The sequence below is a fragment of the Marmota monax genome, unplaced genomic scaffold, assembly GCF_021218885.2.
Source record: "Marmota monax isolate L192 unplaced genomic scaffold, Marmota_monax_Labrador192_F-V1.1 WCK01_AAM20220418_F8-fsc00112, whole genome shotgun sequence".
Lineage (NCBI taxonomy): Eukaryota > Metazoa > Chordata > Mammalia > Rodentia > Sciuridae > Marmota > Marmota monax.
The window spans coordinates 3,630,526-3,643,634 of NW_026692073.1; the positions used below are offsets into that span (position 1 = coordinate 3,630,526).

At 40.6% G+C, this 13,109-nt stretch overlaps 1 protein-coding gene across 2 annotated transcripts in view; it reads left to right on the forward strand.

The window, feature by feature from the left end:
* The window catches only part of Fras1 (Fraser extracellular matrix complex subunit 1), a 460,021-nt gene that overhangs the window by 298,223 nt on the left and 148,689 nt on the right, over window positions 1-13,109 (forward strand). Inside the window, exons 21-24 of one of the 2 annotated variants that reach the window (XM_046459197.2) lie at window positions 2,572-2,724; window positions 2,930-3,076; window positions 9,944-10,090; window positions 12,798-12,938. In XM_046459197.2, coding sequence (XP_046315153.1) covers window positions 2,572-2,724; window positions 2,930-3,076; window positions 9,944-10,090; window positions 12,798-12,938 — 588 coding nt within the window. The remainder of the gene's footprint in view (window positions 1-2,571; window positions 2,725-2,929; window positions 3,077-9,943; window positions 10,091-12,797; window positions 12,939-13,109) is intronic. The other variant, XM_046459211.2, reaches the window with a different exon arrangement.

The following is a 13,109-nucleotide window of genomic DNA, read 5'->3' on the forward strand; positions in this document are numbered from 1 at the left end:
CTGTTAAGGTTGGAAGGAATGAATTGAAGGTGCTAATTGAGTGAAGTAGCTGGGAGAGTGGGGAGGAGGATCCACCTGACTCTCGCTTCCTTCAGAAGTAATTAATACACAGCACATTCCTCATTTCAGCAGCTTCTAGAGAGCCCCAGGATCAGGCAGACCCATAAATACCTATTTATTATTCCCACAAAACACTACAGAGATTTGCTTACTTTCTCTTCGAAATGTCCCCTTGGTGATTATTCTTTTTTTAATTTCTCTAATTGCACACTAGAGAGAGCTTCAGTTAGATGCAGCTAGTTGTTAGGCAGTGGAACACCTGCAGATCTTGTTGCTGCATGCCTGAGCCCAGAAAGCTCTGTTCATGCTTGTTTGAAGAGGACGAGGCTAAGGCTTTTCAAATAAAAAAGCCTTGACTCTGGTAGTGTTTCGGAGATTTCCATCCTAGAACTTCCCCACTCGCCCAGGTAATCATGAAACACTCTCACCTTCACTTCCCCCAGCAACTTTCCAGAGCTTTTGAACTTCCCCTTGCACACCTAGGATTGTGCTGCTGCTCTGGGAGGAAGACACAGAAGAACAGACGGCTTGGCATGTGTAGAAACCACGCACCAGGCGGGGGAAGAGTCCCCTTCTCACATTTCCCTTGATCTGGTCATTATTTCCATTATAATTTACTGAAGAGCTATAATGAAGATTAATTTGGTTCTTATGATATCATGAATTGTTTTTGATATGGGCAAAAAAGCTGCTTGTAATTTGAAACTCCCAAGGTTCAGCGAAAGGTCAGGCAGGGGCTGTTGGTTTGTGTGCTATTGAGAGTCCTTGTTTTTCAGGGGAACACTTGGCTCAACTTCTGGGCTGGCTTTAGGGTTTCTAGGGAAAGGGTTCTTCTGTGGACAAGTGGGCACTGGGATGGGGGCGAGAGCTGGTACTTGTACAGAAAATGTGTCTAGATGGTTAGTAGTTGAGAAAGTGTCACCAAGAGTACAGGTAGAAAGACTGATTTTCAACAGGGCTCAGGGCAGGTGATCCGTTTTACTGACATGGATTTTTTTTAATGAAAATCACAGTGTCTCTCTCCAAAGCCTTGAGGTGAAACAGGACCCTCTGGTATTGCCAACTGGCCGTGCTATCAATAGGAACTAGGATCAAAGGAGCTGTCTGTATCAATAACTAAGAAAATAGCGAAGAAACCACACAGCACAGGAACATAAGTTTCTCAGGTAGGATGGCTCGGTGACCTAAGGGTCAGCTCTAGCACTGGAAGGAGCAAGAGAGAGAGCAGGCACACCCGAAAACTTCTATTTATTGGGAAAAATACATTCGAGAAAGTTCCACCCAAATAAGGCAAGGGATTGGGTTTCGAAGGGTGGAGGGTGGAGTCTTGCTTGGTGATGTCTTGTGGTCAGCAGATTGACTGACATCTTGGAAAGCCACACCCATCTCAGGTGCTGTGTGGAATCATAGGCAGAGTGAGAGGAAAGGCACACATATGTTGCACAGCCCCGTCAGGCAGTAATGTCAGGCCAGTCCCCTCATACACTCACATGCGCACTGCTCACACACACACAGCCCATGGCTAGCTCGTGACACTCTGGGTCCTGGGTGGGCATTAGCAAGTGCAAGCTCTTTGCATCCTGCACGGGAAGGTGGGAAGGCTCTGTATCCTGAACTCTGACTTTTCTTTTCCTAAATCTTTATTCCTTTTTCATTTGGGCGCATAATTCAGGATTTGTGGGTTTTCTTCTGCCTTTGGGATAAAGGATGGTAAACGAGACTCAGAGGGTAATCACCACTTGAAAGCAGAGCAGAGGACATTTTCACCCACAATGAAAGCTGAGCACAATCGAGTTCTTTATTAGAGGATGACTATTATATGATCGAGAACAAGAGAGTGCTGGCTGCACAAGATAATTTGTTTTATAGTTTTAATCACAGCTGGTCTGACAGAGCGGCTATGAATCATGTATCAGGTCATAAAAGTGATTTTTTTTCAACTCCCAACCCTTCTTTATAACTTTATCTCTAGCTAAAGACTAAAAATTTCCAGTGACTCAGTCCATTATATACTACCTGCCTTGCCCTCATCCCAAAGGCTGAGACTGGTATGCTCTCTCTGGAAGACCAAATTTGTGAGAAGGAGCCAAGTGCAGGGCTCAGAAGCCCACTATGACCAGGAGCACAGACTGGGGACACACTGCCCTCAAGTGCATGGAGCCCTTATGGGAGATGTTGAGCATACTGAGCCTGCTGTTTCTGTTGGTCTGACAGTTCTGTCTACACCCCCAGCAAGTATCTATCACATGTGCCCTGGTACTTGAAGGTCATTCAATTGGAAAGAGATGAAAACTCAATTGCTGTGCTGGGCCTAGCCATTTGCTAAAAACCTCAAACACACAATTTGTACAGGTCCCAAGCTTCTGCTTTACTGACATACGCTGCCTTTGGGCTACTGTCCGGCTGTCTGTGCTGCAGTGCTGGTAATTGAAATCCCTCTGCCCTCCGGTGTAGTGATTAGGCTGTACTCATGAGTACCGCTGCCGTCTCTCTGTTCCCTGCCCTCTCCAGACTGCCATCCCCTGTGCCAGCACTGTGTAGCTGATCTCCAGGACACTGGGAGCGTCTGCCTGAGGTGCCAGAATGCCCGCTACCTGCTGCTAGGGGACCACTGTGTTCCTGACTGCCCTTCTGGATACTACGCAGAGAGGGGAGCTTGTAAAAGTGAGTTAAGTGCTGACTCAGGAGGTTCTCCTGGGGGCAGTTGCTGAGAGGGCTTGAGCTTCCTGAAGAAGAGAGGAGCATATGTGCATGGACCGTGAGCCAGACCAGCGAATGTGCTCGAAGTGGGGGCCTTGTTATAACCAGCACTTGCAATGCAGCCTTGGAAGTCAGCCTGGCTTCATGGTTTCTGTTTGTTTCTCTGCAGAATGCCACTCCTCCTGCAGAACCTGCCAGGGTGGAGGACCTTTCTCCTGCTCCTCATGTGACGCCAACCTCGTTCTGACCCACATTGGCACCTGCAGCACCACTTGCTTCCCTGGGCACCATCTCGATGACAACCATGCTTGCCAGCGTAGGTATTTTAAATGAACCTTCTCCCCTCTTCTGCTCTTCTGGGCCCATGAGAAGAAATTGTGAGGTTCATACTGCCATCTTCTCTCCTGGCAGCCTTCATTTTTCTAAAAGGAAGAAAGCTCATCTAAAAGGCAACATGGATACTCTTAGAAGACTACAACTCAGATTTCAGACTCACTGAAAGCACTGTCCTCTCTGAGTATCAGCTACGTGATTTTAGGCAGGTTACTTCTCTTTTCCGGTTACCTCATTAACAAAATAAAAATGTTAGTCTATCTCATCTTTACGGTTTCTCTCATAAATCCAGTTGTTTGATCCTGGGCAGAGAATGGAGCTCACTCTAATTCACTGTCAGTGGATTGAGCACACGCCTGGATTTAATTTGTCTTCTACGTGTATTTATTGAATATTGACAATGTGCCAGGCTTTATATGTTTCAAAACATTCCATTTCTGCCCAAATAATAGTTATTTTATCTTGTATAAGAGCTACTCATATACATGTCTTATATCCTAAATAAGCTAGAATATGATTAATTGCTTTGATTCAAAGAGGACAAAGGACAAACCAAGAGTTAGAATAAATTAGGGAAAGGGCAAATCTGGATGGGAAAAAAATTAGGAAATCCTTCACAGATAAAGGAACATTTGTGATAGGCCAGGGCAGCTTACTTTATTTCAATCACTAAAGTGTCATTTTAAAAAAATTGTTATACTTTTGAAAATGACAGTGAACAAATACAGTGGTGATATTTCAATTTCATGTTCTGGGAAGAACCATATTAAAGGCAGTGTCGACTAGTGGCTAGGAGAGTGGGCTCTGGAATCAGGAGACTAAAGTTCAAATCCTAAATGGCACTCGCCCACTCTGTGACAAGTCAGTTAATTGTAGTTCCTTAGTTTATTTTTCTGTGAAAAGGGGATTTGAACAGTATCTACACTCCAATGTTGTTGCAGTTAACACAGACCCCAGCAGGGAACCAGGTCTATGCAGACTAACTATTCTTGTTACCATTTGTCATGGTCGTCATCACCATTATCAACACCATCTGGAATGAGGCAAATAATTTAATAAAGTTTATTTATATGGATGGATAGAGATAGAACGATAAATACCGCCTTTAATTTATTGAGATGCTTGCGTGTATTTGCATTTGAAATGAAGTTATATGAAACTCACACTTTTGCATCATTTGTTGAGATACCAGAGATAGAACTCTTTTTCAATGAGAAGATTTCTTTACTTTTGAAACAAAAACTTTGCTTGTTATATATCAACCATCCGCTGGAATCTGTAGATTCTATAGTGCAGGAGACAGGAATAAAATACTTGTGCTTTCTATCCAAGAGCAAGAGCGTGTTGGTGGAGAAATGGTGACACAGATTTATGAGGATCTTCCTAGCAGCAGACTCACAGAAATAGAAGTTCAAAAGAAAAAAACAGAATCCCTTGTATGAAGTATAGGTGACAAAAATGCATTGCATTAAAATATTTCTCTTTTGGGAAGTGTTTTCCTTGCTGCAGGGTGGTCGTTGCATAAACACATTTGCTATGCTACCATGTAAATAGGATTTCATAGACTATTTCAGTTGAATTAAGAACCTCCTAACTTTAGTCCTTAAGTTTCACCCTTTCTAAGATCGGATCAAGTAAGCCCCAAATTGAGATATTTAAGTTTCTATTATGTAAAAAAAAATAAATAAAAGTCAACAATGCTCCTTTGTAATGCTCCCCATTATAGACAATTATAGGCCCTGACAATTTTAGAAATTGTGTAGTAAAGGGCTTTTGAGGAAATGTAATCAGAATTGTGTGAGGCAGTGATAACTATATTATTAAAGAAATTAAGGACTGGAGAGCTTTCTAGATTTCAGTTGCAGAAATCTTTAGAAAGTGTGCATTATTAACTGAGCTCTAAAGTTTTAAGGGTGACTAGGTTGAGATAGAAACTATAAAAAAGCAATAATAAGGGGCTGGGGTTGTGGCTCAGAGGTAGAGCACTTGCCTCACATGTGTGAGGCACTGGGTTTGATTCTCAGAACCACATATAAATAAGTGAATAATATAAAGGTCCATGAACAACTATATATATATATATATATATTTTTTTTTTTTTAAAAGCAATAATAAAAAAAGGTTCTTAGTCCTTAAAACCATAGTGCTTTGGAGCTCAAGGACTCCAAAGTTACTCCATCAAACATTGCACCCCATGCAAAGATAAAGATGGCTTTTCATAGCCCTCCACAGAGCAACAGAGAACAATCCCTCATTTACACAGTTACCTTCAGAGGTTTAATTAACTGTCATTTCCCACTTGGACATTGCTCCAGGCAGAACTGGAGCCAGCAGAGTGTTCAAGCAGAAGTGGGTGGCCATCTCTAATTTAGGGACATTTCTTTTACCAATTACAAAGATTTACTTTTTGAGTATGCATTTCAACCATCTTCAAATGCACCTACAACTACTAGGTACCACTTCATTTTTGTATTCACAAGTTTATCTTTGGGATCTTCATCAAATACTTTGCCCAATCAAAGTAGACATGAAGAACAGTGGAATAGTGCAGACGACACTGTGATAAACCCACATACTGACAACCATTTGATCCTTGACAAGAGAGCCAAAAATATGTTGGAGAGAAGACAGCCTTTTTAACAAATGATGTTGGGAAAAACTGGATATTCATATGAAGATTGAAACTAGATCCTTGTCTCTCACCCTGCACAAAAGTCAAATTAAACTGAATCAAGGACCAGAAACTTTGCAAATGCTAGAAGAAAACAGGGTCAACACTCCACCATATTGGTACAGGCACTGGCTTCCTTAATAAGTTCCCTAAAACTCAAGAAATAAAACCAGGAATCAATAGTGGAATGTCTTCAAATTAAAAAAGCTTCTACACAGCAAAGGAAATGATTAAGAATGGGGGTAAGTCTTTGCCAGCTGCTTCTCTGACAGGAGATTAATATCTAGACTATATAAAGAACTCAAAAAACTTAGTACCAAAAAACAAACAAACAAACAAAAACTCAATCAATAAATGAGCAAAAGAACCAGACACTTCTCAAAAGAAAAAACACAGATGGTCAAATGATATATGAAAAATGTTCAATATCCCTAGCAATCAAGGAAATACAAATCAAAACTACACTGAGATTTTCTCTCATTCAGTCATAATGGCAATGATCAAGAATACAAATAATAATAAATGCTGGCAAGGATGTGGAAGGAAAGATACACTTATACATTGTTATAAGAGACTGCAAATTAGTACATACACTCTGGAAAACTATGAAGATTCCTCAAAATACTAGGAATGGAACCACCATTTGGCCCACCCATCCCATCACTCCCTCATATTTATCCAAAAGAAATAAAATCAGTATAATAGAGCCATACAGCTACCTCAATATTGATAGTAACACAACTCAAAATTGCTAAGTTATGGAATCAGTCTGGATGACTGTCAATAGACAAATGGAAAATAATATTATATATATATATATATATATATATATATATATATATATATATACACACACACACACACACACACACACACATACATACACACACAATGAAGTATTATGCAGCCATAAAAAGAATGAAACTATGGCATTGGCTGATAAATGGTTGGAAATGGAGAATATCACATCGAGTAAACTAAGCCAGTCAGAAAATCAAGGGTCAAAAGTTTGCTTTCATATTTGGAAGCTAGAACAAAATAAGGGAAAGAAGGAGGAGGAATCAGATATCATAAAGTTAATAGGAAAGATCAGTGCAGTAGAAGGAGATCAAGAGGGAGGAAGGAGGAACTATAAAGGGGAGGAAATGTGGAATGAATTTAACAAATCACATGGTGTACTATAGGGAATTTCACCTTTATGTACATGTAGAAAGCACCAATCAAAAATAAATAAATGGGGACTCAGCACCACATATAAATAAGTGAACAAAATAAAGGTCCATTAACAACCAAAAAAATTTTTTAAAGAAAGAAAGAGTGAAGCAGGAGGCATCACTGTACTACAGAGCCATAGTAACAAAAATGGCATGGTATTGGCACGTAGACCAATGGTACAGAATAAGAGACACAGAGACAAACCCATATAAATACAGTTATCTCGTACTAGACAAAGGCGCCAGAAACATTCACTGGGGAAAAGATAGGCTCTTCACCAAACAGTGCTGGGAAAACTGGAAATCCATATGTAACAAGATGAAATTAAATCCCTATCTCTCACCATGCATGAAATTCAATTCAGTGTGGATCAAAGACTTCAGCACTAGAACAGAGACCCCATGCCTAATAGGAGAAAAGTAGGCTCAGATCTTCACCATGTCAGCTTAGGATCTGATTTCACTGACAAGACTCCTAAAGCTCAAGAAGTAAAATCAAGAATCAATAAATGTGATTGATTAAAATTAAAAAGCTTCTTCTCATCAAAGGAAACAATCAATAATGTGAATAGAGAGCCTACAGAATGGGAGAAAATCTTTACTTAAGGCACCTCAGATAGAGCATTAATCTCCAGGATGTATAAAGAGCTCAAAAAACTTAATGCCAAAAAAACCCCAAATAACCCAAATCAATAAATGGGCCAAGGAACTGGACAGACACTTCTCAGAAGGTGATATATACAATCAATCAACAAATATATGAAAAAATGTTCAACAACTCTAGCAATTAGAGAAATGCAAATCAAAAAGACTCTAAGATTTCATCTCACTCCAGCCAGAATGGCAATTATCAAGAATACAAACAACAATAAATGTTGGTGAGGATGTGGGGAAAAGGTACACCCCGACATTGTTGGTGGGGCTGCAAATTGATGCAACTATTATGGAAAGCAGTATAGTGATTCCTTAGAAAACTTGAAATGGAACCACCATTTGACCCAGCTCTTTCTTCGCTTTATACGCAAAGGACTTAAAATCAGCATATGACACAGCCATATCAATGTTTATAGCAGCTTAACTTACAATATCTAAACCGTGAAACCAACCTAGGTGCCCTTCAGCAGATGAATGGATAAAGAAAATGTGGTATATATACACAATGGAGTATTATTCAGCCTTAAAGAGGAATGAAATTATGGTGTTTGCAGGTAGATACATGGAGCCTGAGAATATCATGCTAAGCAAAATAAACCAATCCCCCAGAAACAAAAGCTGAATGTTTTCTCTGATATGCAGATGCTAATTCACAATAGGGGAGGGGGTAGGAAAGAATAGAAGTACTTTGGAATAGGCAGAGAGGAATGAAGGTAAGGGAGGGGGTATGGGGGTAGGAAAGATAATAGAATGAATCAGACATTATTACCCTATGTGCATATATGACTACATTACTGGTGTCATTCTACATCATGTACAACCAGAGAACACTTTGATGTCTTTTAAACCTACATCTCACTCACCAGGTCCCTCTGTACTCTTTTCCTCTGACAGGTATTCAGAGTCAATTTCAGAATGAGGCAGAGATGGTGGTGCTTGTGCATGTGTTAGTGTGGTGGGTGTACTTACGTATTACAACACTTGGATTTTTTTCATTTCTGTAGTAAGTGTTTATTGAACACCTACAATATGACAGATCACCAGCTAGATGCTGGGGAATATTGTAAGGAACATAACACACCTGGTCTTTGCATTCTAAGTCTACAGCCTTAAGGGTACACATGTTAAACAAATAATCACCTCAGTGAAAATTGTTACCTAAGGCAGGAAAGAAATGTCTGGGTGCTGTCAGAGCATGTACCTGTGAGACCTGTTCTAGAATGGAGATTCCACAAAGGATTTCTGGGAGGAGAGAGAAAGAGGATGGGTAAAGAGTTAAAGACTTGGAGATTATAGTAAGAGGATTCAAATATGTGTGTTAAGCTTTCCAGGAGGAGAGAATGAAGGGAGGGTGGAGGAACAATATTCGTACAGATGTTGGTTAGAAATTTTCCAGGATTGAGGAAAGACTGGGTTTTAGGGGGAAGTGTACTTTGAAACCTAAGTAGTAAGAATGAAAAAGTCACTCTGGTAAATGCTTGGAAATGAGATTGCAAGAGTAAAAAAGTTAGGAGGCTGTGATAGTAATTAAGCAAGGGATGATGATGGCTTGGCTATATTGGCATTTGTGGATATGGAGGAAAGCAAAAAGTCCTCAGAGTTATGTTGGAGAGTTTGAATAAATAGGATCCAGTGAGTGACTGGATTAGGAGTGAAGGAAGGAAGATATCAAGATAGACTCTTAAGTTTTCCAGCAAGAAAAACTGAGTAGATAGAGAAATGAGAGAATGCAAAAGCATGACCAGATTGGGAATCATCCCTGCATGCCTGAATCGCCTGACGGGCTGCTGAGAATTACCTTTCGTCAAACCAATAAGCCGAGCAACCTTTAAATCCTGAAAATATGGGATTTTACAAGCTTCACAATTAAGTTGGTGCCTAATTTTAATCTTGGCCTACCTACACCCACACCCTCCCCCACTGCCCCCCCCCCCAACACACAGTGTACATCATGAGCTACAAGGGACTTGATTCCCTAAGAAGTTAAGTTCAAATAAAACTCTGGACTATAATTCTAGAGATCTTAGGGTAAGTATAAATTTTGTGGCTGAATCACAGGACAATTTGGATGTGGGATTTCCATCTTTGAGTTTATAATTTATCTTTTGGGAAAACAAGAGTACCTTCTATATTTTGGGAAATAAAACTAATATTTTCTGTGTCTATTGATCACCGTGGAGGGTTCTGAGCCATAATTAAAGAACAGGTTGGGGCAGGGCTTTGTCCCTCTGCAGCATGTATCTAGTTTTGATCAATGTGTCCCTATTTGCAATTGTAATCATCCGGTCATTTTCTTTTCCTGTCTGCTCAGCATGCGACACACATTGCTGGAGCTGTGATTCACAGGCCAGCTGTACCTCCTGCCGAGATCCAAGCAAGGTCCTGCTCTATGGGGACTGCCAGTATGAAAGCTGTGCCCCACAGTACTATCTTGACATCTCCACCAAGACATGCAGAGGTAAAGTTCTTCCTGAATTGTGTTAAGGAGTCTTTTACTCCATGGTACCTCTTTACTATAAACGCCCCGTGCCCCACATTGGGAAAATGCCTTCATCAATCATTTTGACTTTCTCTGATGATAGCAAGAATTAATGTACGAGTGAATTCATCTACTCCCTCATTGATTTGTTTTCTAAGCCAATTTTTTGAGCACCCACTATGAACTAGACATTGTTCCACATATTGGTAACTAGACCAGAGGTAGCAAAATAAAAATGCTCAGGTTATGTTTGACCCATAGACATGTTTTGTGTGGCCCACCTAATGTTCTGAAATTTAAAAATCTTTGGTTATTTGCCTCTTAACAAGCTAGAAGTCTTCACATACAAAAAGAATTTGAGATTTTCAGTTTCTTTTGGAGAAAAAAATAGGAAGATCTGACAATACTTGGTTTGCTTTACTACACAGTGTAACAAGAGGTTGACTGTGTTGCTGTCATCCCCACTGGATGGAGCATCAACTCCTCAATTTACCACAGTCCCCACCATTCCATAGTCTATCATGCCAGGCCTATTTCAAAGGGCCTTGTAGGTATTTTTATTTACGGTTCCAGATTGCTAGACTCTAAGCTTAAAGAGATCAGGAGTTGTTATCTGATTTGTCCACCTTCACTTAACACAGTCAAATGAGTGAAGATAGAGTTGTTGTCCTTGAGGAATTTTTAACATGACAATGTCAAATTCCAAATGCCTATTTTCCTTGTTCTTCAGTAGTTGGAATTCGTGGGCCTTGTGGTTTTTGAACAGCAGTGCATAAAGGGAAAGATAGAGTTAAGAGCAGATTTTACTTGATTCTGTTCCATTTCATCTCTTCATTCCAGCCTCTTTCCATGTTTCCCTCTATCCCTTTGGCTCTGGCAGAGAAACTAGAGCTCAGATATGGAGGTCAAACATCTGTCAAGTAAACTTGGGATGCTTTAAGGCTCTGCAAAATTGCACACTTTCCAGTCCAAGAAATTCTACTTGGTTGTCAACTTAGGTGGTCTGCTGGGCTCAAGACCACAGAAGCTTTCCTTTTATTTATTTTTTGTCTTCTAACCAGGGGCTGTCAGTATGTGGTGAAAAATAAGATTATCACAAAGCCTCCCTGCTGTAGATGATTTCATAACTATACTGGCAGTTGTGAGTCTCTTGTTTTAGTCTTTTTCCCTCAGGATCCATTCAGCTAAATAAATGAGTGAGATTAACTTTATAAATCTTCTTGGTAGCATGTGTACTGTCTTGCACATTTACCTGTTTCTTGGAGACTTTGAAATAGTGCATCAAGATAGAGAAAAGGTGACTAATGAGAGGTTTCCCTAGCTTCTTAGCAGGGTGGGGAAAGTGGGATTAAGACAGTCTTGAGTAGAGATATGTTCTCTAAGAAAAATATTTTAACAGCAAACACTCACTGAGCTGTTGCTATATGCCAGACACTGTGTTATGTTATTGATTATTGATTGATTGATTTTTGTTGGGATTGAACCCAGAGCTGTGCATACCAAGCACTCACTTCACCATTGAGTTATACCCATCTAAATTCTTTACCTTCATTAATTTGCTAATTTTCACGAAAACCTTATATAATGGGCACATTTGTCCCTGTTTTACTAAGGTTCAACAAGTTTAAGGGTGATATACAGGATTGTACAGATTAAAAGTAGCAAAGTCATGACTTAAATAACAACTTATTTCAAAACCCAGGTATTTAACCTCACTTCCCTCATTCTGTGTTCCACACATGAAGGTCTGGCTTCCTTACTAGAGAGAACACTGGCTGTCAAACATGAGTTTTCTAAATGTATCAGAATTTCAAGGGTCATTAAAAAGAACAACAGCAACAACTATAATAATTGTTATAACAAAAATAATAGTAGCAGCAATATATTTTCCTGTGCCCCACCCCTGAGACCACATCAGTATGTCTCACATTGAGACTGATCATCTGTATTTCTAACAATCCCCCGGATCATCCAAGGTTGGCCCCACTAGAGTGCAAGCTCCTTGAAGGCAGGGTCTGTACTTCCCACTGTTACATTCTCCTCGTGCAGTGATATGCATTATTGCATATCAAGTGCTTGTTGAGCAAATGAACATGTGAACAAGTCCATTCTGCTGACCCCAATGAGGTCTTTTCCAGTAAGCCATTTCTTTCTGGACACTTTCTTTATCTCCATTTAAGTCTAACCTCACTGTTTCTTTCTGTTGTGTTGGTCAATGCCTGATTTTTGAGAGCGAGAGTCACGTGGCTGGTGTCAGTGACAGTATCAGATACATTCTGAGTGGGATCTCTGATATCTCTTTACCTATGGAGCACTGAGCATTTGGAGAAAGTCTAGATTAGGCTTGTGGGCAATTTGGCCCACTCCCCATGGCAGACTTTCTGTGAAGAGTTGGCATACAAATCCAGGTAGACCTGGCTCTCTGCAGCCCAGCTGATAAGCAGGCTCTGCACAAAGTGTGGTGTGCTCTTTGTACATGCTCATGTCTAACATATTGAGGAATACAAAACCTCAGAGAAGCATCAGGGCTACTGCAAGCACAGGCCTTGTTACAACTGCCTTATCTGACATCTCATATTGTCCCCGCTTTACCTCTTGCAGCTGCAGACAGCCTCCTCATAAATTAGTCTGTGGGCCTCAGGGGTGGACAGAGGGGAAGCTAATCTAACACAGGATTTCTTTCTAGAGTGTGATTGGAGTTGCAATGCATGCAGTGGTCCTCTGAGAACTGACTGCCTGCAGTGCATGGATGGCTACGTTCTCCAGGAGGGTGCCTGTGTGGAGCAGTGCTCGCCATCTTTCTACCAGGACATGGGCCTCTGCAAGAGTGAGTGTCTGGAGACACCCCCCCACTCTGTGATCATTGAAGTTTTGGTTGCTGATTTCTGAGAAGCCTGTGACAAGAGTCCCTTCTGGCTTTTTATCCCATTCTGGGTTTCTTTGCTAACAGTTGTCTTTGTTATGAAAATTTCCCTTTCCTTCTCCCATGCTCTTACGT